Source organism: Helicoverpa zea, chromosome 1, assembly GCF_022581195.2.
Source record: "Helicoverpa zea isolate HzStark_Cry1AcR chromosome 1, ilHelZeax1.1, whole genome shotgun sequence".
Classification (NCBI taxonomy): Eukaryota; Metazoa; Arthropoda; class Insecta; order Lepidoptera; family Noctuidae; genus Helicoverpa; species Helicoverpa zea.
Window position 1 is genome coordinate 1,666,679 of NC_061452.1, and position 25,761 is coordinate 1,692,439.

Below are 25,761 nucleotides of genomic sequence, written 5' to 3' on the forward strand. Positions count from 1 at the left end.
AAGAGTCGCTTCCTGCATCTTAGCACTGCTGAGAGGAAGAAGTGAGTCACAATCTTGTCATATTGTCATCTGCTGAACATAGTGACGCTGGACTGTACGGAGTACCACCCCGCGCCCAACTACCGCAGCTACGGCGGCTCCGGCCGCAAGAGTCGCTTCCTGCATCTTAGCACTGCTGAGAGGAAGAAGTGAGTCACAATCTTGTCATATTGTCATCTGCTGAACATAGTGACGCTGGACTGTACGGAGTAACACACCGCGCCCACTTTACTTACTTTTAACTAAGTGATAAGTTGATTTTTTATCGACGACAGGATGCTGTTAATAGGCCGAATGCTTTTTTACTGTTTAAAGTATTTTAGCCCTTTCGCCCCTATTCATTCCCCTAATTAGCACTATTTTATAAACTACCAAAAGTATTTTTCCTGTAACATAAACTTAATACTTACACGCACATCGGACAATTTTTTTTTTCATTCATAAAAATAAATTAACAAACAACAGGCAAGTGATAGCCGAGATATCAGAAGCGGAGTCTACGCTACAATCTCTGGAAGCGAAGGCAGAACAACTGAACCAAGAAGCGAAGGAAGCGCGGGACATCGAGCGCGCGGCGTCTAAAGCGCTGCAAGCGCTGCTCACTGAACAGCACCAGAAGGACAAGGCTGCCAGACTGGCCGCTGAAGCGCTGAATCAGCAGCAGGCGCCGCAACATGCTGTGCTGGTGAGAAATATTACATACATAATTTTTTTCTTTTTTTAATTTTTTCTTCGAAATTTGAAATTAAGAGCGCCCACACAAAACTTCGATGCGATTTTGTTCGGCAGCTATGATTAGTCAAAATCCGGGAGAAGAAAAAGGCAGTGACGTAACTTTTACTTTATTTTAAACATTTTTTTAGTCACTTTTATTTTATTTTAAACTTATATTTGTCCCAAACATATCCGAACTACTGAACTGCCAAGAAGAGATTTGGTAAAATTGATATTGCAAATATTTTTTTTACCATCTTTTCTAATATTACAAAAACTCAACACACTAATACATATATTAGAATCAATTTGGATAATTCTTTCAGTGTCAAAAAGTTAGAATAATAACATGATTATTAACAGTTGGATGAACTGAACATAAGCAAAGAGAGGGTGCAGACTCTACAGCGTCAGGTCGAAGAGTTGGCTACCAAGGAGACGCAGTACCGACAGACGTTAGACGAGTATGACGTCAGAATGAAGAAGAGCAAGCACAAGCTCGCTGAGCTTAATACTAGCTGTAGGAGTATGAGAGTGAGTATATCTATACTCTATATTATACTTTGACTAACGACAACAGAAAAGAAAACTCCACTATTTAATGGATGTTATTGTACATATAAACCTTCCTCTTCAATAACTTTGTCTATTAAAAAAAAACCGCATCTAAATCCGTTGCGGAGTTTTAAATACATATTAGAAAGGCAAACATGGGGCCGAAGCCAACACGCTGCCCTTTTGAGACAACTTTAATGAAATGGTGAAAAAACCGGCGATTATCCCCGTATATACTATTTAAATGTACCCAAGGATAATCCACGGTTCTGTGCTATACTATTGCTTACTATGGAATAAAACTACTTCGGTTATTTTAATTAGTGAACCGGCTTATTTTTCTCTATAAAGCTCAATGTTTTATCACACCTTTTCTCCTACATAGGAAGAGATTGACCAAGAGCAAATGAAAGTGGACCAAGGCGTGACGGAACGTAAGACTCAAGAACAACGCCTTCGAGAGGACAATATCAAGTTGACGCAAGTTCAGGCCATACTTGAGGACAAACAGCGCGTTATTGTGCAGAAGATTGAGGCCGCTGAGAAACTCTGTCAGAGGGTCGAAAATCCTAGGTAAGTAGAGTAGAAAATATTATGATAAATTGGGAAGATTTTGGTTTATAAACCAGGGCTGAGGTTTGAAAGAGTTACGTTGACCCTGGAATGCAAAAAACTTAGAAGGAACAAGATTGGGTTTCGTCAGTAAAAATGTTTCACTTTGACTCATTGCAAAAATTATGATTTTCTCCGACTTCTCTTACTTTGAAAAATTGATTTGGGGAGTTCGACCTCTGTTCTCTATTTTACATCAACCATTTCTTGCCTATTACACAGATTTAGTTTATAACCAATACAAATTCTATTAAAAGCATCTTGATCTATAAAGAAATCTACCATCCTCCATGAAAGTTTTTTTCTATCCTCATCTCTCTTATCATATGAACTGCAAGTTTAACCACCTACCAAACCCTGGGCATTTCTCAAATCCTTCGACCTCGTAAAAATAAGTATACCTCCCCAGGGACAAAGCCATAGTAACGAACGAGCTAAAGAAGATCCAGTTGAAGCTAAGCTCGATCCGCAGCGACGGGCTGACGGAGGCCGAGGTGACGGAGCGGCTGCTGCACGTCGAGCGCAAGTATAGACGCACCACACGCTCTCTGGACAAGCTCAAGGATCTTATTCACTCGGTTAGTACAACACATGTATGGTTAACTAGCTTCTAACAGCGGTATCACCCGTGGGAACTTCTCTTCTCACGAATCCAACTTCCTCGATAAATGGGCTAACTTACACTGAAAGAATTTAAACGTCCGATTTAAGTTTAAATCGGACGAGTACTTACTGAAATTAGCGCGTTCAAGCAAAGTCATTTATTAGTGTAAATAAGATGCTGGTTGTTTTGAAAACTGACTTCATAAAAAGGGATTTTCACGTGACTCTACGTCAGCTAAAAGTGTATGTTTGTGCAGCGTCTTTTAGCCACTATTAAAAAAAATAGTTTTAAATGATATTGCTATATCGATATTGTGTTTTATGTGCTTAACTTACCTTTTAATCGACTTCCTGTAGTGTTCTCAAATCGAATTTATAGACTTGTGTAATTATGTAAATAATTCTAATTACGTTATCTATATACTTATGTATAAACTAAATTGTTAATATTTTATACACTATTAAATAAAGCTATAAACTAAGTAAATATTATAGGTACATAATTTTATATTTTCCACCTAATGCACATTATGGAATGCAAATGATGTGATACTTATGTCTCGAACGTTGTTGACAGATGACGAACACAGCCGCCAAGCACCTGCAGATCTGTCACGAAGTGCAGACAACTGTGGCGCGATACGTGCAGCAAAGCTTCCAGTCTATACTCTTACTCAGAAAGTACTCGGTAAGATATTATTTTAATGATGTTTGAGACTTAGATTCCTTTCTTTGTATGCACTAATAACGTTTCAATAAAGGACCTTTTATTTATTTATTTACATATTTACAATTCATAATAAAGAATATTATATATTCTATTTTAGTAAAACAAAACAAAACCACTATAACTAAAACGCGTCAAAAAATTTATTCCCATAGCTTTCTTTGTATTCTTATTTATTTTCAAGCATATAATTTACATTTTTAAATATTAAATATAAAAATAAAAAACATTTAAAAATATAAAAAATAGGTTGCCACCGATATCGGGCACAGGGTCCAAGGTACCGGTGGTTAGGGTCCCAGAGACAGAAACCTCCTCACAATACGTGCCGTATCAAGGAGTACTGCCTTCTGAATCAGTCCCTTGATCCAGCCGCCCAACGAGAGCCTCCTGAGGTGTTCGTCGAGGCTCTTGGCTATTAAACCATTGGCCGTAACGACAATCGGCACAACAACAGCCGTGTCGACACTCCACATGGCGACAACCTCGTGCGCTAAGTCGAGATACTTTATTTGTTTCTCATTCTCAGCTTTCACAAGGTTCTCGTCATGCGGAACGGCGACATCGCGCGGCGCGCTAATCGATCTATCACCACAATATCAGGCTTATTGGCTACAATAGTCCTGTCAGTGATGATAGATCGATCCCAGTACAACGTGATATGGTCCTTTTCGAGAACTGGGTCGGGCGCATACTTGTAGTACGGTACCTCAAGGTCTACAAGGTTGTATTGCAGAGCAAGCTGCTGGTGGATAATCTTGGCCACTTGGTTATGTCTGTGCAAATATTCACCATTAGCCAAACGAGAACAACCAGATATAATATGTCTGATAGACTCACCCGGATGGTGACATGCCCGACATATGTCAACCGTCCCGTCTTTCACGATATATCTCCGGTAGTTATTCGTAAGGATAACTTCGTCCATAATTGCACATACAAACCCTTCGGTTTCTCCAAACAAGTCACCGAAGCGTAGCCAAGATACGGACGCATTGAAGTCTACATCGGGGCCATGAAGAGCCCCGAAGAAGCGTCCGTGTAGCTGTTCGCTCTGCCATACCTCCTTGCGATCATGGGTAGTTAGTACCGCAGGTCTGCGCCAGTTCTCATTTGCCAACGATAGCGGGGTGAGTCCTTTGTCCACTGCTACCATATCACGATGCATACCCACGTCGCTTTTGAGAAGATATTCTCTGAGACTGCACACCTCACGGTTGTGGAGCGTCTTTGCATTTAAAAAGCCGCGGCCTCCACATTTCCGTGGGATGTACAGTCTCATCACCGACGATCGTGGGTGATGCATTCGTTCTGCGGTCAGCAGTGTGCGGACTCTCCTATCCAAGGCATCCAATTCAGTTTGAGTCCATTTGAGTATGCCGAAGGAGTACATCAGGACTGGCATGACCCAACCATTATAGGCGCGAACCTTGTTGCCGCCTGATAAGGAACTTTTTAGGACCTTATTCAGGCGGCCAAAGAAACGTATTATTATTATTCCTTTTTTCTTTGTATTATTATTATTCCTTATTGCACACTTAACAGTAAATACACAAGGAATACAGATAGGTTATGTACAACAGTAAGCTTAACCCAGAATTGGGTTCTCTTACAGCCAACCTTAAAGCGAAAGAGAGATTCGATAGAGGTAGGGTAAGTTAAAAGTGCACAATAAATATGAAATACTAAATAACAATTAACTAAACATATGTGTGTGGTAGATTCTTGTTATTATTTTTTTAAACTACTCAGAGTACTGAATTATCCAATCCAAGAATTTTAGACTTTCTTCTTTTGGAGACGGAGTGTATTCTATATAGGGACATTTACTTTGTATATTACCCGATTTTGAAAAATTTTATAATGTGCGAGTTTTTTTCTTGAGTGTGAATTGTTGGATATGGGTGCAGGTGAGACAAAGAAAACACATGTATCCTGAACGACTGTTATATTTCGAATGTAAGAATGTACGATTAAAGTGAACATTGAATGATTGAATGTTTGACGAATGATTGAAGTAGGTATGCTTTATATAATCTTGGATATTTGTAAAGGAGGTGTTATACGTACATCATGCGTATATTCCAACAGCCCCCCTCAAATGTACAAGCATTTTATACAATCATAAGTCAAAAATCGTTTATTCAAACTTGGCTGCAAAACAGCACCTTTTGAACGTCAGGAATTTATAAAAGACAGTCCCCCAAAACGCCCACCTTTCACCACTTCCTATGTATTTTTACTGGGAAGAAGAAGTGGCGCAACAAACTCCCCAGCAACACATGTCAGTCTGTAGGTTAGAAGAACCTTAAACATTGTTTGATATATACAGTATATAATACAATTTGTACATTGCAGTAAAGGAAAATATGCAATATTGACATACAATTTATACAATCATAAATAGTACCTGCTACATATCAAATTACAATAACTTTGATTAACAGCTTAGATTATTTGTTATAGCCAAAACATAATAGCATTCTAAATAAAATCATTTAACTGAAATTATTGAAGAGTTTACATTAATTTGAACTTAATTCTAAAAACTTTGCATCATGTAGCTACCATTATCAAAGTTAAATCATTTACTTCATTTAGGCATTTACAAGCACTTATCAAAATTAAAAACATAAATAAGTTTGATTCTAGTTGCTCATTCCAACAGTAGCTTCCTATGGAGAAGAAGAGGCAAGTAACTCCATGGTTACTTTTTTTTTTTTTAATACATAGTATGGTATTACAGTTTATATGTATTGATACATACAATAACAGCATGCGAAGGTCATGTAGAATCACAAACAAAAACATATGAGAATTAAATTACCATTAAAATGCTTCATGCTTCAAATTTTCATGTTTCACGAAAATGCATGAGTCAAATACCATTTATAAGAATAATTATTAAACATGATATGAATCTTTTAATGTACTTTGTAACTTATCTTGTAATAAGTATAAACATTCACAGTCATTATAGTTCGGCCATTCAGAGAATGCGTTCCTGACACGTCGCGATTGAACTGACGACGTAACTACATTCATTGATTATTGATATAATAATGTTGTTTTAATGCTCCTCAATTGTTAAAACGGTAAACAACCAGCAAAAATATTTTTATCGTAACTGCAACGCCATTGCAAAGTTACGTCGTCAGTTCAATCGCGACGTGTCAGGAACGCATTCTCTGAATGGCCGAACTATAATACTTTTATATGTACATATTTTGTCACCATACAAATAGCATAGTCAAAGGAAAAATACAATTTTAAAATGTAATTTTAATTTGGTTATTAATTAGATATTGTTAGTATGTCCTATGGAGCAGGACCACCACATTTCTAAGCACTCTTATCTTGAACTTAATGTTCTAATTTATAATATGCTTTCTTACAAAGTGTGGCTTTTTTATATATGAGTTTTAAACCTCATGTCATTCAGTTCCAGACTGTTGCCTGGTTGTCTGGTATTTTGTTATTACATTTACTTATTTATTTACATATACAACCTTACATCTACCCTTACAGGACGTGCCTAATGCGGCAGATGGGTTCTTATTCATTCTTAACTAAACTAAAAACACATAAATAATACATCACATCACACAAATCAACACATACAAACTTAACTAAATTCGTCACAATATCGTTTGTGATTTGTAGGATTATTAGCGATGCTAATACAACTGTTATTAACTTCATATATCATCATTGGCTGTTTTATCAGAATAGAACTATGCTATACTGTAATGATTTTATCCAAATAGCTTCTCTTATAGCTTCAAATAAGCATATATTCAGCTTCTGTTGAGGAACCGGCGACTATTTTGTTTCCGTGTATTCCACGAAATTGTACAATTATCAAACACTTTAAATATGTGACCTGTTGTACTTTTGCGGTCAATAACGTCGCCTCAACCAATCAGAATCTGCATACCTTGCCATCAGTTGTTTGTAATCACATTTCACAAAGGTCAGCTTTAATTTAAAAGTTCCTTTTATGTATCTCAAAAGATGTTTTAACCACTTCTATACCTTCATTAATTTTACTTTGATACTGACTTATAATACCTATAGCAGCACAAATATCTGGTCATGTACTAAGCATTGCATGCGCATTGCGTACATAAGGCACTTCCATATAGATATCTTCCTTGAGAATGTGTTTCAAAACGGCGGTTTTTACATCCATACGATGGGCATGTAAATCAAACTGATTTGCAAGAGTTAAAATAAATATAAAAATAAATTGGAAAGATTATATTTTAGCTACTGGAGTGAACGTTTCGTTATAATCTTGTAAGTAGTGTTGAGTGACACCACGAGCTAGTAATCGGGCTTTTTACCGTGTAGGTTCACAAAACTCGTTATTTTTAATTGTACTTACATACCCATTTCGAACTTTTTATGTTAATATTTTTAGGTCTTGCTATGAGAGTCCAAGTATTATGATTAGACTCTTTTTCACTTTCTGTGGTTTTCAACATATACTAGAATCATCCCTATTAAAAATGTCACCATAAGTGCATGGTAGTGATTGAACAGTTGTGAGCAATAAGTAAAAATGGGTCATCAATCCTTTTATAATCTATTGGGGTACTTTCAGAATTATTTTTATTACGTCTCAGTTTGCTAGAGATGAAGGTCCAGCTTCTGAGCTATTATCAGGGGAATTATTATGTTTGTGTTTGTTGCCTATTAACTTTGCCGATTTATCGTCGTTATCGTGCTTGTTAATTTAGGCGGGAATTTGAACAGGTATTATAGAAATACAACTCATCAAATCAACATCCCTCGCAATAGGGAACTGTTTATTTTCTGTATTAAATAATTTGTAACCATTTTGGTCGTAACCAACTAATATGGTTTTAAATGACTTTTCGTCAAATTTCGAGGCTTTAGTTTTATCATGAACATGTCGAACCGAATCATCATTATTATTTTAAATGTCTTGAATGACTTATTTTCGGTTTCGTATTTTCGGTAATGATTGTGCCACATTTTGTATGGTGTTTTATTATTGGAGAGCGCTTTTGTGGGTAGTCAATTCGTTAAATATGTACTTATATGTATATCATAGCTTCACCCCTTAATATTTTATATAATTTCGCACTTGTAACCAATGGTCGAGCCATTTTGGTTAACGTACGATTCATACGCTCCTCGACACCATTTTGTTGTGGCTATAGGGTACCGTTAAACAGTAAGTTATTCCTTAGGGTGCGTCCACATCTGGCGAATGCGCCGCGAATGCGCAGCACGCGAGCCGATCGCGAGCTGTCCGCGAGCTGCGCGCGTGCAGTCACTGCAATAGTTCGGTGCGCCTCTTTAGCGCAACTCACGCAAGGCTCGTATAGAGCGCGCGAGCGGCGCGCGATCTGCGCGCAATCAGTTCTCGCCCTTACAGTTCCGTATATTGGCTCAGTACTATCGAAGATGGCAGACGTCGCGCGCCGCCTGCGCGCCGCTCGCGTGCGGCGCTTAGGTCGCGCGCGAGCTGCGCGCGGGCCAAGCAGAAGCGGCGCACGAACAAAAATGCACGCGCGCAGCTCGCGGACAGCTCGCGATCGGCTCGCGTGCTGCGCATTCGCGGCGCATTCGCCAGATGTGGACGCACCCTTACAAACACAATAATAATCTTTTAATTCATTAGAAAGATTTTCTCGCCCACTATCGCAATATAAATTATTTTACTTTATGGTTAAATAAGTTTTCACTTTTAGCAACAAAATCTTGAAAACATTTCAGCACTTCTGACTTAGCGTACATCAAATATGTATAACAGTGTAATATTACACTGTAATGTATAAAATTGTCTATAAAAGTAACAAAATAGTTTACATCATCGACAGTACATGGTTTTTACCAAGTATGCAACGTTCACATAATTCATCAGAATTACCAATTATTAAATAAAAACATTATTTTCATCAACTACATATTTGAACATTAAATTTTTCTGTTTATTAAGTGAGTACTATGCCGTATTATTTATACTTTTTTACACAATCTTGGTGATTCTCTTCAACTAAATTTAAATTACTCAGAGAATTATTACTGTTTAAAAGTAATACTAAAACATTATTGATTGATGTTCTCACCTGTCATAAAACATTTATTATTTTTACCATAAATGTTGAAAAATTTACCGACATACCAGTCTTTTGGCATATTATAACGTACCTCCGGTGAATATAAAACGTCATCAATTGATCCTTGAATCCTATGTTGTTACCTCGATTTACCCTTTACCAAACTCCAGGATTGAAACTCCGTTCCTAGCAACACCGATCTTCAATGGTGTGGATAATTCGACGTACGAGGTTAAAACCTTTTTACATTGTCAATCTTTTAATTATTTTTTTCTTTGATATGTCATCATGATCTGTCATGTCATCTGTCACACCAGAATCTAAAAGAAAATAAACAGTATTATTTTCTACATAATTAGCAGATAATTTATATTATGAAATCATAAAAACGAAACCGTCCTGGTCATTGTTGCAGTATTCAATGTTATTGGCAGACTTTTCAAGTTCACCCATTGATTATTTTGCTGCAGTTCCTTTAAGTAACGGCAGTCCTTTTTGAAATTATTCCGACGTCCGCAATGATCACAATACATTTTTTTTTTGATATTATATGCATTGAATTTCCGGGTTGATAATTATTTTTATTCTTCTTCTTTCGTGTCGATGACATGTCTTATAGTGAGACTACACTTTGTCAGCCCAATATGCCGCCACAGCGAGAGCACTAATTATTTTTATTTTGAGTGTGGGTCTCATTATTATTATACAATTCATGTTCGAGTAGGTTCGAGTAGGCGTAGTCTTCACAGAAACCATATTGAGTTGCTCATCACCTAGCAACGCAGAAATAACACCGTCATAAGATGTGATATTTTGTTCATTGTTAATGCAATTTTAATTAACACTCTTTCACTGAATTTAAAATTTTGTTGTATTACTTTTAACTACAGAAAACGGCCTGGGCCCATAACCTGTTGGATATGGGTGCAGGTGAGACAAAGAAAACACATGTATCCTGAACGACTGTTATATTTCGAATGTAAGAATGTACGATTAAAGTGAACATTGAATGATTGAATGTTTGACGAATGATTGAAGTAGGTATGCTTTATATAATCTTGGATATTTGTAAAGGAGGTGTTATACGTACATCATGCGTATATTCCAACATGAATAAATGGTGTTTTCATCCCACCATCTCGGAAAGAGCAGTTTTACCCTTTGATATCTGAGCGCAAAAGCCGTTTTTATCCTCTAGAGCGGCAAAGTGATTTGAATTAAGAACATCGTGTGCAATACTCCATTTGTGACTATCTTGATACGACTCTTCAAACAAATACATAATATATTAAACAAATAAAATACTGCTTAAAATAATTATTCAATTAATTAAGTAATTTTTGTTATTGTTTTTACATAGATTTTTAATCTCGTTTCATTTTTAAACTGAGTTTTCAAATAAATGAACTGTAATAGGAACTTTTTTTTAATTTGATAGGTACTCATTTTAGAATCTCGCTTGCTCGGTCATCAAAATTGAGCCCGCGGTTAAAAAGCAACTTTACACTGTTGTATAACAAGTAAGTATTGTCCTCAGGGCCGCATGGAGATGGACCACGTGCGCGGCACGCTGGAGGTGCGCTGCGCGGGGCGCGAGAGCGCGGCCGAGCGCGTCGCCACCAGCACGTCGTCGCTGTCCGGCGGCGAGCGGTCCTACTCCACCGTCGCCTTCATCATGGCGCTGTGGGACTGCGTCGAGACACCCTTCTGTTTTATGGACGAGTTTGATGTTTTTATGGTATGTTCTACTCGTTACTGCCTTGTTTTTTGAAGTAGGGAAGCATTGTCAGAATTTTGCTGAAACTCATCTTTGTTTCTTCTGCAACTCTTTTGAACCAGGGTCGCGGAAACTTCTGCCATGTAAATATCTGCCTAAGTTTCATTCTTTCCAGTCTAAATAGAGATATGAATTTTTAAAGCCAGAAACACGAATAGCTTATAAGACTGTTTCTTAAGTATTACTTCGGGTTACCCGTAACGATTGGCCAAAGGCCCTTCGTATTACTGTCACAGCTCACGCTATTTTTATTATGTCAATAATTTCTTCAACGAGTCAACTTATTCAAGTTGACTCAAGTTGACTCTGCAGGATACCAAAGTCGCTATCACCATTCCTGAAGGTAGACTACTCAAATATGATTAGGTAGATACATACATCTTTGCAGCAATATTATAAAAACCTTCCTCTTCCAGGATAACGTGAACAGAAAGGTAGTGATGGAGCTGCTGATAGACCACGCGATGAAGAACACGCGGCGCCAGTTCGTATTCCTCACGCCGCAAGACGCCTCCTCCGTTACTGCCGGACCAAAGATTAGCATACATCTGTAAGTTATGCTCGTCTTATTCGTACATATGATAAAAATATAAAAAGTCAGTTCAAGGTAGGCTGAAAAAATGCACTCTTTGAAGGTCAAAATTACAAAAGACAGCCCCCAAAATGCCCGCCCTTCACCACTTCCTATGTGTTTTTGCGGTGAAAAAGTGGTGGAACAAACACTGAAACACAATTGTCTGGTTGCTATACAAAAGCTTGGTGCTATATGAAGTTTGTGGGTTTTTTATGTATATGTACTTAATTTTTTTGACAACCGAGTACTCCACATTTTGGCTGCGTGTCTATTCTAATTCGATCGCGGGTTTTATTGGATTCGTTTAGACTGGAAGCCGACCCCGACATAGTTTGGAAAAGGTTCGGGAGATGAGATGATGATGACATACGAGGCCACCATCGTACTCGATATACCACATACAGTCGTGGTCAACTAATTAAAGACACTGTTGGAATCTTATCTTACCGGGGCATTTCATCTGTATTTCTTTTTTCAGATTGCGATTGGAACTTTCTTTTCTATTTTAAAATATTTAAGAGGGCATTGTGAAATGTTAAAACTAATGACTATATTCAATAATCCCCCGCACCTAGTTTTTTTTCGCTTTATCCGAATCTCGGGCGGTATGACCCATAGTGAGGCCTGGCCATCTAATTAAAGACACTCCATTTGCTCAGACGAAGAAAGACAAATTATATTATTAATATTATTGGAGTAACCTTTCTGCAACATCATTCCTTACGCTATAATTAAACATTCCAATAACGATTAATATTTGGTTTATTTCCTTTTACCTCAATAACAGTACGACATCCCTGAACGAGCTTGCGGTCAGTTTTGTACAAGTCGCTAAGGGAATTTTCTTCCATGCTTAATTACAATCTGTGTAAAATTGATCAATGTACCATGTACGACGTATTGCCGTGGTATTTTTCGCCTATTACCAGTTTTTGTTTCATTGGATTTGCAATAGGCCAAACCAAAACCGTCATAAGTTGCCTGATCAAAGAGTAATTTATACTACTCTTGCAGTGTCATTCAGAACTTTTCTAATTTGGAAAGTCCTAATGACGGGTAAATTATGCTTAGCTTATAACAATATGCTTATTTTTGAAATATTATAGTACTTGAATTCGCCTATTTTTAATAATACCTTTTTGAAGGGTCTTACACTAAACAGTGGCGAACACTATAACATTTTCGCCTCCTACGTTTGAGAACTTTCTTGGTGTACTTTGGTTCCATCACATGTTTTGGAGGTGACTAAAATCAATTTATTTTTTTAGAATTCATCAAATCCCTTTGTTTTATCAGATAAAATAAATCATTTTTTCATACTTGTTCAGAGCAACTTTCACCTTTGATAGAAAATGCCAACTACAGTATGGACACGCGGTGCTTTCCCAAAAGTAACATCTTCAGATACCCGTGCCCTACAGCTTTTCCCGACCCGGTTGTAGTTTAATGAAGGAAACCTAAATTATTACCTTACTAGCTTCCGCCAGCGGCTTCGCCCGCGTGGTGTGTTGATAAAAAGCCTATGTGTTAATCTAGGGCAGTGGTTCTTAACCGGTGGTCCGCGGACCACTGGTGGTCCCTGGAGGCATTCCAAGTGGTCCGCGAAGCTTAGCTTCGCGACGTTGCTATACGTTATCTAACTAAATTTTTATCGACTTATAATTGCGAGCGGGGGTTTTTGCATGGACATATATCGGGTATGTCGTACCTAGTCCCCCCATTCATAAAAATGTATGTTTGGGCTACATTTTACGTAATTTTGGTTTTGAGTCTTATAAAATAATTAAAATTTCGCGCTCGCTTCGCTCGAGTATTCAGAAACAGTACGTCCTTGTTTTTGCATTTGTCAACAAACAAAAAGTTAAGTACGCTTGGGCTAAATTTTACGTAATATTTGGTTGAAGTCCGATAAAAATTTCGCGCTCGCTTCGCTCGCGTATTTAGAAACTATATGCCGTTATTTTGCCATTTGTCAACAAACAAAAAGTTAAGTACGTTTGGGCTAAATTTTACGTAATATTTGGCTTAAGTCCAATAAAATTTCGCGCGCGCGTCGCGCGCGGATTAAGAAACTATATTTTTGCCCTTATTTTTTCATTTGTCAACAAACAAAACGTTAAGTACGTTTGGCCTACATTTTACGTAATATTTGGTTTAACTCCGATAAAAATTTCTACACTACTACACAGGCAACTCTTTCTTTATTTGCATTTGCTTACCTACACAACTGCTGACATGCGTTTAGCTTTGTGTAGAACTGACCCAAAAATTCAGTTTTTTTTTATTAATAATAAAGAAATGAGTGCTAATTTAGATAAACCGAAGAGGTGGTCCCCGGCAAGGCAAACTTTAGTTAAAGTGGTCCCTCATGTCAAAAAGGTTAAGAACCACTGATCTAGGGTATCACCTATCTACACACCAAATTTCAATCAAATCGGTCCAGCCGTTTTTGCTTGATTGAATAACAAACATACATCCATACATTCTCACAAACTTTCACATTTATAATATATAAGTAGGATTTGAGTTCTCATAAATAAGGTAATATTTTTTTTTAAGTATGGCGACCTACCTACACACCAAATTTCAATCAAATCGGTCCAGCCGTTTTTGCGTGATTGAATAACAAACATACATCCATACATTCTCACAAACTTTCACATTTATAATATAAGTAGGATTTGAGTTCTCATAAATAAGGTAATATTTTTTTTTTTAAAGTATGGCGACTATTTTTATCTTTCGTATTTTTTCCTTAACTTAGCATTTACTGTCTTTAATTAGCTGACCAGAAAAGTAAACGCTACAAAAGTTAGTATTCAGTTCCCATATAGCGTTATATCTAAAATATTAAAGAAAGTAAATATTTTTTGTCCTTAATTTAAAGAACGTAATGTAATGTTTGTTTTAATAATCATTACATTACATTTTATACAGTGCTTAAGCTCATGTCAGTACTATAACTATTTATTTCACTTCGAATCGGGGGGTGTGTTTGATTAGCTGACCACGACTGTATATGTTACGCATTGCCGATCTATCAAACCGTAGTGTTATCCTACCTCTATGGGAATATTGAACGGATTCTTACCATAATAGAAACATTAGCAGAGCTGTATCAGGCAGGTTATTTTTGTAATAATATTTTAAAATCGATATTTTGTTCCAGAATGGCGGACCCAAGGCCGTAGTACGTAAGCATTTTTATACGTATTCAAAAGGAGATTTATCATGTGATTGTTATTATATTATGTTACCAAATGCAACCTCAGGTACTGTCGCGATGCTACGTGTTACATCGCGACTTGTTTTTATTAATAATTGTATTATTTTAACTTTTAAGTGAAAATAATGTTGGCACAAAGTGATTTTAAAATAAAAACATTTTCAAATAAATAATCAAAACCATTTATTTAATACTATATCGCCGTGAACTGACTGTACATACAATAATGTGATCGATGCAGTTATTGCACAAAGACATCCGATTTACTTTATTATCCTCGACATGAGATCACATGCTCTGAACTCCGGGATACAATATTGTCCTTTCATTTACATTTAGGTACCTTTCATATGAACTTCCATAAATTGATATAAAAATATCTTACAGCTAACAATTCTTATCATTTCCTATTAAGAATATAATTTTAAATTATTTTAATATAAAGTAACAAATCTAAGTCTTATTTATAAGGCCAGCGTCGCCTGTGGATAAGCGTAATCGTTCAACTTATGTCTACATGAATTTTACTAAAACGAACAATACCCGGTTCTATTGGAGTTAGGTACACTGTACAACGTTAATATTAAAAAAATACAATAAAACGATAAAATATGGTGAATACGATTTGTACAACAGATTAATTTTACATATTCTATATATAAATAATAGTCGTCGAGTGAAGTAGAAAGATTCCGTTAGACAACAGCGGACAGTCTTAGTTTTGAGAATACACACGTCCAATGTATTGGAGATTTAACTGCATCAATTAAATCGTTACTTGAGACTTTGGAAACATCTAAACACAGATAACCTGTGATTTATTCTACCATAACTTTAAAAGATATTATATTATGCCAGTTCTAGCATTTTATTCTCTACAAACAAATTATTATATCTTAGTACGCGGCTTGCGACAAATAATTAAACAATAATAATTTTATTCATTGATCGGTTTATTTGGCGAAAAGAGAATCTTTAAGCAAGTGAACCCACATTACAGATCGTGAAAAATTTTAAAATAATAATATTGTGTGCAATTTAATCACTACTACGTATTGTTTACAATAAAACAACTTAAGAAATTCAAAACAAAAGCAGCTTATTTGTTTTCATAAGTATTCACGTTGGTGTTATCTAATGCCAACATCAGTACACTCTTTTGAATGTCTCTTTCGATATACTTAGAAATGTCACTGAACACTATTACATGCTGAAAAATATAATTCGTAATCATTATTGACGTCAAGCTATAAAAGTTATTACAACACTATTTCTAAGTAAACCGAATTCAACAAAACATAGGAAAAGTAATGATTTTTTTCTAAACACGTCCCAGTCTTTGGTTAAAATAAGCCGCGCAAGATATTTTCACTAACATTAAACAAGAATTCAATATAATTTAACATCAGTTGACTCAAAGCTCTAGTTATCAGTCTCGTGAACGATTCCGTTCAATTATCATCAATTAGAAATAAATTATAATATTCATCAATTTATATACAAAATGTCGAGAAAATCAAGGATTAAGCATACATCTAATTTACTAGCAAGCAGGGGTAGCAGTTTATTAAACAAAAAGATTATTATATAAATTAATTATTGACATTTGATTTACTCAAGAATAAACTCAGAATATAAAAGAGAAAATGATTGTTTGGTAACTCGTGTAATGCACGATCGAACGGCAACTTTATAAAATAAAAAAACGCGTAAAAAAATGTTGTGCGATTAAAGGCAAAGAGAGGTGAACTAACTACTTAGATACAAGTTACTGAAAATAGTATTGATTAAAAAATGATTAATTACAGTGCATTTATGTTTTTTATGTACATTAAATATTATAAGATGCATCCACATCAATACGTTGTTGTGGCATATTTATCAAGATTTGATCCACATTTATAAGGATTGCCGCTTCGTGTTGACACAAGAGCGACCAGAGAGAAGGTAGACGTTACTTAAGATGACACAACCTTATTTTACAATATGATGATTGCATTAAAAATAATACGGTGGACTATCTCTACTTAAACATGGTGTCAGTGACAACATAAATTGTATGGAATGTTTAAGCAGTATCAACCGGCCTACCGCCAGTGTTATGTAGAAACCATTGTTATATTATTAAATTTCATAAGTAGGAACAATATATTATTTACACTTTTTGTTGTACAAGCAACATTTTTTTTCTAGCTAGTTAAAATCGTACTGGAATATAAAGTTAAATGGTATAATTTGATATCACAAAAATGTCAGAAAGATTGTTCAATATATTCCAATACTATTTTATGCAGCTTTTTTATTTTTTTACGATGACTTAAATAATAACATACTTATTAAAATACCAGTTCGTTCAGAACCACCAAGGAAAGATATGCACCATGAAACTTGAACAATTCAAATAAGTCTTGCTGATCAATTTCTCTAAGGGGATTTCAAGCAATATTTTGTTGAGCTGCTTTGATATCTAATGGTGTCTTCTCAACTGAAGTGTTAGCGTCATGCACAATCCAAACGCGTTATTAGTGCCCAGTGATGTTAATAAGCTGCTAACACACACACACACACACACGTTAATATTCATCCATTGTCATTAGTCAAAGTAAAAGCTCAATTGAGAGATACCATTTTTGAAACAATGTTTAACTGATACATAATACTCGGTACATAATCCATTGATGTGGTTGAATAAACTCCGTGACCTATATTCTTGGTGGTCGTCAATGTGATGACAGTTAAGTATAATAGATAAACTTTATTAATGTTTTATCTACTTACTCAATAATGTACTTATATGCGATTTGTGTTATATTAGCATTCATTGTGTAATTTAGTCACTTTGAGAGTAATGGTAATGAAAATTAGTGTATCATCAAGCAAAAGTGATTTTAGTATGTCTTGAGTATGAATTTTATATTAAGTTCTATTTTACAATATTGTAACAACAGCAGAATATGTACGTTTGAAAACATGTACTTCTTATACCATAACCAAAACTCAAATTATCTTCAGAGTTATACTACATAATACATTTCAGCTTACAGTAATGCATTACATTGATGTAACAAAAACTTCAATAAAAACAACAGTACAGATATAAAATTTAGCCACTCAGCCGAACTTTACGTCAGATTGTACCAAATTAATAGAGTATTAAAACCAACTGCTAAGTCCAAGTTCACAGACAACATAAACCTCAATTTTTCTTAATACAACTGTTCACTATGAATTTTTACGTTGTTCAGTTGTTTTAAAACGGTCGGTGAGCTTGGGCTTCAGTATGAGAACATAAAGTGTAACCAGACGTTAATATAACGTGCAGTCACTCGGTGGAGAGGCGTCGGTCGGGCGGCGGCGACAGTGCGCGTGTGGAGGGGGTCTTACTGCTCGGCGTCTTGGGGCTCTTGTGGTCCGAGGCCGGCGGCGTCGGCGGATAGATATGCTCGGTGTCCTGAGACGTTGATGCTAAGGTGTCTGTTTGCGTTGATGACTGCTCAGACATCAGCTGATAGACTTTATCCTGTAAGAATTGTGGAGATATAAAGTCAATACCTATATATTTAAAAGCCTGAACTATAAGAGCCTAAAGAGTTAACAAGTGACACCTAATTTATGTCTAAAAAGAGACGTACCTATTAGTTGGAATTGATTATGAAGATGATATTTTAAATCGATGCATATCATATCTAGATTCAATAAAATGCTACATAGAATTGCAACTGACTTTGTTGTCAGAACTTAATCTCACAGGTTGAGTACCTTATATTATGGAGCAATATAGGGTGGTACTCACAAACATATCGAGCGTGACGTTGTGCGACTGTATGCGGTGGCTCTCGTCGAGGTTGACGTCGGGACAGATGAGGTCCAGCCCGCCGCCGCGCTGCACGAACTCACCGTCCCCCCCCCGCACCACGCACACCGCGCCCGCCGCCCGCACCACCCGCGCCGCCGCCTCCAGCCACGACACCACCGGGGATAGGGCTTCCCAGCTGTAGCCTGCACACATATGACATCATGAAACGATTCTTCCCAAGAGAGGATCAGACAGTATGTTGAGGCTTTCCCTCACTAAGAATATTTGATGTGAGGTCAAGTTACAGATGCCTGCATTATAATTAAAGTAAGGGAAAATGAGCATTGCAGTGCACTAAAACATTTGAATATCAGGGGAATGCCTGTCAGTCACAAAGACTCAAATGCGAATTTATAGAGTTACGGCGACAGAGCACCGTAATGTCCCAATCTATTGTTTGTTTTAAAGGTGTGACATTGATAATAATATTATATTTATACAAGTGACAAATTGCCGAATCGCACGCGACCCACGCGTCGCAAAAATACTGCTATTTACGTAACGCCTCATGACCTTCCTGTACATAATATAATCAACAGAATAGTCACACAGGTGTTGAACGTACCTGATACCCTGAGGGCGACTTCCTTGTCGAACACGTGCGCGATAGCCGCCGCCGCCACCGCACTGTACGGGAACAGATTCACATCCACATGTAACACTGCCAAGTCTATCAACTGTCCACATATCACAAAGTCTAGCGACGAATACTGAGGGAACACGAATGTGTAACCACGGAGCGCATTGGTGCCGGCGTCACTCTCGCCGAGCAACCTGCGTTTAGCACTCCTGCCTTCACTGTGCAACTGCATGTACACGTTTAACCAACTGTTGATGGTGATTGGCGTGATGCTCCACGACAATATCTTGAGAATGAGAAGTTCCTCCAGGAGTATTTCGTCCGTGGTACACGCGCCGTCAGTCACGTACGCGAACTCGCCTATTTTGGGTGGGTACACTTCTTCGACTTTTGCCGCTATGAACAGACATGTGATACCTGGAAGGAAAGGTTTTGATAACTAATGTTGATGACAGAGGCCCTACTTGATGATATTTTGTTCAAGGTACTGGATATGTACCTATGAGCTGCAGTCGGCCTTTTTGCACGTCTTCGGTGTTAGATAGGTATCTGTCGACATAGTCCACTGTGAGATGAAATGTTTCTCTATGCAGTTTGTATACTTCACATACCTGGGGAAAGAAAGATTCAACATAGAGCAATGCTTCAATATTCTTATTCTAGAGCTTGGGTATTACTTGGGCGCTTTTATTGAAGTCATATACTACTTCATGTAATTGTAAATTAATGGGAACGTATATGACTGAAATACGATTTTTGATTTCCAGAATATGCATTTTCGTGTTCTTTTACCCGGCTATTGCTGGTTACCATACATCGTTGCTATATGTAGTTATTTCTGATAAATAACTCCTAATTAGAATTATACGGGCAACAGAATTCGAATAGGATATGAAAGCGCTATATTATTTCACGTTACAAATTAACTCTGTAACTATCATAAGGGTTATTGTGTCCATCTGTCATTGTTTGTCGCTCACTAAGGTTGTCCATTCCGGACGTCTTAATGGCTATCGCGAGATTAATTTCGGCTAAGATAAATTAGGTAAATTGTCCTCTTAGCTTCGTCCGTGTCTCTACAATTAAATGTAACATCTCCGTGAAGCTTTGTGTGTATTTGAATGAATTAATTGTCCTTTGACAAAGTATACTTAGCTGATATTGGGGCCCCATCGCCGACGAACAAATATATACTTTTTAAGATATGGTGGACCAAAATCTTCGAGTACTACAATAAGTTTTCGCAACCCTTTTAGTAAACAAATTGTTATCTTATTTGTTTACACCTTGTTTTGTAACTGTATAACGAAATAAATGTTATCGGGACGTGTTCAAATCAATAAACGGAGACCCGCACATGTTCGGTACTTAACTCCTAAAAAAGTACGAACAACTTGAACCGTTCAGTTATCGATACAAAAAACTTGCGCATTATTCTAAGAACTCCGGTAGACAGACACTGAATGGGATAAATTGTTTTTGTCGTCAAATCCAAATCAATCAATTTTTGATTTATTAATATTATATTGCATGCCAATTGGTAAAATATGGCGGATCTTTTTACCCAGTAACAACATCATTGTAACCCGTATTTGCAATAATAAATATCTTTATCTTTAAAAGCTCTCAAATATTTCAAATAAAGGGATCTTTACGTCCTTGTACATTTATTTATAGCTCCCTAGATATCTGACAAATGACGTCATAGTATGTTATGCATATACTAAACACCGGATATGCAAGGATACGAGATGATAATACGATACTATTAGCGCATACGATTGAGGAAAACCCGTCTGAAATATGCACGTGAAGAGTATTAGAGGCAGACGCGACGCCCACAAAAAACTAAGTTATCACAAAGTTAAATAAACCGTTATGTGCCAACAGTGCCGAATCGATCCGTGCTTACATGTCAAATATCTTAAGTTGAGCAACAAACTTTTAACACGAGTACTCAATTAAATTGCCTTACTTCGCGAATTAACGTGCACACGTGGATTTTATATATCCGCGAATACGTTTGTCTCTAGAAATAATCGGAAATAGTGTCTATTTGCCCTAATCGTAATCTTGTACACAATCCGTGCTGTTTCCGTTGTGGATTGCATTTTGAGGACAGGATTTAAAAAATGATTTTTATAAACTCTTTCCTGCTGATATGAATCTACACGCTAAATGGAAACTCAACGCAATATAGCAATGTTTTGTATCCCACCTCGAGAGTTTTTCTCACAATCAATTTATGTACCTAGACCAATATCCAATAAGTATTTATCGTGGTTTTATCACAATTTGGTAAATACCTGTTGTGAATCATTGATTAAAATAAAAAACATACTTGCCCTTGACGAAAGATTTATCATGAGATTACGTTATTTAGGCCATGGGAAAGTGCGGGGTAGAACTTCTTTTGTAATATCAGTAAGTACCATAAGCTAAGGAAGTAAAGCTGCCCACGGCCCAGGGAAGGCCGGACGTTTCATTCGGCACCATCAACTGTGACGGTTATTTAAATTTATTGCAATGAATACTCATAGTTCGAAATATCCTCTTGGGATTAAATCGGACTCTACTAACAAGTGGCCCTATTCCATGAAACTTAAAAGAGAAACAAGCGATACCATCAATAAAGGAATCGATCGAGCGATAGCTAAAGAGGTCACAACGGTTTTGCAAAAACGCGGGAAAGCCGATAGGATGAAGAGAAATCAGCCATGATGACCAATGCACACTGCATCAATATGTTTACGAATTTCATATAAGACGTATTTAATATTTGAATCCTTATCATAATATACATGCGTACAATAGGAGTGTCCCACTTTCACAACAAATTAAATTAGTACCTGCACTGAACTGGCACATAAATACTACGCTTCTTATCTAAAAAGAAGCAAAGCTTTGCGCTAAGTGTTATGTTCAAGTCCCGAGTATGGGGAAACAATACGCAATCATTCAAATAAGTTGTCGACTTTGCGAATAGACATGAAGCTAATAAGATACCTAAATTGCGAGTTTAGAAATGAAATTCCGAAAAGACGGTTTGATTCATTCACGTCGGCTATTGTATTATTGTAGTTCGGGGATACGAAGTCCGTTAAACTAGTTGCAATATTTGCGGTGAAGGTCACAACTCGGTCTGATAGTCTATTAATAAAGAATTTGCAAAGCCTGAAAATATCGCGCAATGACTCGTACTATATGACTGCAGAAGTACGATGAACATTTGACTAATCGTCTGCCCAATAGCCTGAGGTCACTGACCCTTATCGACATCTCGTCCGGTGGTTTACAGATGCCTTGACGACCTTGTAACAACCAATTAAATCTAGCTCTTTTTAATCATACAAACACTAAAACCATTAAAAGGATAAATAAAGGGGGTAAGCCCTGAAGACGACGACTTGAAAACGCGTTGGCTAAGAGGTCAATGAACACAGCAAAAAAGGGTCAGTGACCTCAATATTACATTACTTTCATATATTTCAGTAATTAAAAAAGATTTCTTACCTTCACTTGTTCATAAAACTCTGTAATGCCGCATGGAAATAAGAGGAGGAGGGTTTAAAATACATTTAACCACACTGAAGTTTTTATAGTGTGCCATTAGCCAAATACTCTCTCAAGCAGTTTTTATGAATATTATTATTACAATCATATGCTAATCAGCAGTCTATCTCTAGTCTAGATATAGATTAAAACTGCATAAAAACATGGCTGGTATTCTCATTAATATCTAGTTTGAAAAGAGTCCCCCAAAGTCCCAATAAGATTACTTCAAAAATATCAAGTGCTTGGCACTAAATTTACAAATGCCTATTCTATTTATAACCCACTCAAAGTGACAAAATGGTTTTTCCTTCTTGTAATTATTCATGGATGATGTTGCTTACCTCATTCAGCCAGTCCAATAGAATAGCTCTCATCCTAGGTTGTAGATTAGGGTGATTGTCAAACATGTTAGGGTTCTTCTTATTACTAGATCTGACATCACATTCACACATGCCATTCCACACATCTGCTGGATCCGCCCAGGACAGGCCAGGCAGTGGGCACTTTCGTTTGGGCAGTGTTGGGCATGCTATCTTACTGGTGCTGAAATAAAATCTTAACTCAGCAAATGCTTACCTACACACAGATCTGAAGGTCATTTTAAGAGACACTGCAATATGTTGTAATAATCTATTTATTATGCACATACATGTGTACTCACTATCACTTTATGGAGGTCAAGTTGTAAGCAAAATTTTGCGACTCAGCTCTTTTGATAACTGAGTAGATATTTGTTCTAATTTAACATCATAGTAAGGTAAATGTGTCAGAATTTTGCATACAGTATATGATGGCAATTTTAGAGTACACAGTTTCTCATGATCTGATTGAATTGCAAATTAATATTGGCATGAATAGCTGAGACTCATTATCGAGTTTGGAATGTGTTGAGTTATGTAAAAGTAAACAGATACAAACCTGGGCCTCTTGTTGGAGTGTGGAGTGGACTCGCCTCTAGCCACATTCTCTAAAGGGCTCAGCACACAATTAGGAAGGTCAGATATACTCGGTGGGCTTAGAAAACTATCAGGGTTGTAATCAATGTCTGTGTAATTGCTTGCTGGCTGGTCCACAGGCCCATATTGTGAGCTCTCATCATCACTGGAACATGACGAGGATTCCACTACTACATTGTGTGCTGGCTGGTCATTCAGTTCCTCTTCTAATACCGATGAGATCTTCATCGGTGGCATATTCTCTAACTACAATGAGAAGGTAAACAGAAGAAGGTAAGTTAGCCCTTACAGTTTCATCAACAAGAATTAGGAATAACAAAATGATACAGACCTCATCGTCTGTGGAATTTCTTTTCCTTTTCAAGGTCAAACGTTTTTCACTGGCTTCACAGGAGGAACTGCAAACAACAGTGGCAGACCGTAAGTAAACAAACCCCTATCATCAAGGTCAGTATGAGGTGTAGGAGCAACAACACTGTACTTACCCAGTTTGTGCCATTGTAGTTGGAATAATTCAACTGGCACGCTATCTCCGCAGCCTACAACAAAACCATGAATTAGTATATTTGACGACCACACTGTTATCGATCGTCAAAACTTGGTTTTAGTGGCCTAAAATTACCGCATGTCATGTTCAACTTGTAAATAGGGTTATGTCACTTGACAACCGTAATTGAGGGCATAATTCCAGATTTATCGTAAAACGTATGCATTCTATTTTAATAACGAGCTCTCTAGAATAGAATATACATAGTTATTATAAAATATTTCGCCGTAAAACACCCTTTGTAGGCAGTGGATCCCGCAGCGTGCCCCCTGCTGATTGGCGGGAGTTTTTTTTTTCAGAGGCTGTTTTAGGTTGGTAAATCACCAGAAATTCGCAAATTATGTCATTTTACATTCACTAGAATACATAAGCTTTGATTTGAGATGGTAAAACTATAGAAATACATGAATCAGCTGCGGTAAAAAATGCCACGAATCCGTCACAATCGCGCGCGAAATTCTTCCGTCAGCGCCATTAGACACGTCGCAAGCTTGGGTTTCTCGGCACATCCACTTATGGAAATTGATAAAAATAGCATGTGAACGATGCAATAAGATCACTTTACTAGTATATCATTAAAATATAACGATTAAAAAGGAAATAAATCCTTCTAATTCGACATAACCGTTGACAGTATAATTGGCTTGGCTTATCGCCCACCAAAGGTTTATAACCTAATTATGCCTACAAGCTTATGATTTCTTTACAAGTAGTTTATTGTGGAAGATGTGCCATATCATTAACAAATGGAATAAGAGCCCATAACATACCTGGTCATTCACAAATTAATCCAAATTTCTCAAAACGTACTTTGTACATGTACCAGATATGAAGTAAGAACTTTCAACACATTTATCACGGATTCCACTGTATTTTGGTCACATATAAGACTACATTCACTAAATAAACGTAAAAACTATACAATTGTTGTAATCCTGTAATTTACATGTTACTTTTCAGCTTTTCACGGCTCGATAACGCCCGGCTTTCCGCGCGAAAATGTCGCGGTAAAACTTCGGTACTCAGCGGGTTGACAATTGGCTAACTTCATGTTTGTTTCTTCTGAAAACGATAGCTCTATGTACGTCACTCGTTAGATGTATTCCATTACATGAAGAAATTGTGCGTCAAATATGATTTAGAAAACGAGCTTAAATGATAGAGATAATAAGATATTCGGCTACATGAAGTAAAGATGACCGAGTATAACTAAAAAACGTAAAAATTATATTAAATGAGTACAGTTACATGTTGAAAATAAACAAGTAAAATATAATTAGAATAAAGATTTTAACAAAATGTAAGCGATGACTTTTTTAGTTTCAATATTCATCAAAATAACAAAGAA

At 36.7% G+C, this 25,761-nt stretch overlaps 2 protein-coding genes across 3 annotated transcripts; one reads left to right on the forward strand and one right to left on the reverse strand.

The window, feature by feature from the left end:
* Window positions 1-73: 73 nt before the first annotated feature.
* LOC124633843 (structural maintenance of chromosomes protein 6-like) lies at window positions 74-15,089 on the forward strand. Its single transcript, XM_047169241.1, has 9 exons — window positions 74-188; window positions 505-724; window positions 1,117-1,287; window positions 1,694-1,881; window positions 2,330-2,498; window positions 3,101-3,211; window positions 10,880-11,080; window positions 11,536-11,669; window positions 14,863-15,089. The coding sequence occupies exons 3-9, from the start codon at window positions 1,231-1,233 to the stop codon at window positions 14,882-14,884; spliced, it is 882 nt and encodes a 293-aa protein (XP_047025197.1). The 5' UTR covers window positions 74-188; window positions 505-724; window positions 1,117-1,230; the 3' UTR covers window positions 14,885-15,089.
* LOC124633707 (G1/S-specific cyclin-E) lies at window positions 15,086-25,431 on the reverse strand. 2 transcript variants are annotated; one of them, XM_047169053.1, is made up of 9 exons: window positions 25,184-25,431; window positions 24,352-24,405; window positions 24,198-24,264; window positions 23,829-24,112; window positions 23,252-23,453; window positions 19,855-19,966; window positions 19,341-19,772; window positions 18,713-18,918; window positions 15,086-18,439 (listed from the first exon to the last, which is right to left on the reverse strand). In XM_047169053.1, the coding sequence occupies exons 2-9, from the start codon at window positions 24,363-24,365 to the stop codon at window positions 18,242-18,244; spliced, it is 1,515 nt and encodes a 504-aa protein (XP_047025009.1). In that variant the 5' UTR covers window positions 24,366-24,405; window positions 25,184-25,431; the 3' UTR covers window positions 15,086-18,241. The 2 variants fall into 2 exon arrangements, with proteins under 2 accessions (XP_047025009.1, XP_047025084.1); XM_047169128.1 differs by lacking the exon at window positions 25,184-25,431 and adding an exon at window positions 24,489-25,054.
* Window positions 25,432-25,761: the final 330 nt, after the last annotated feature.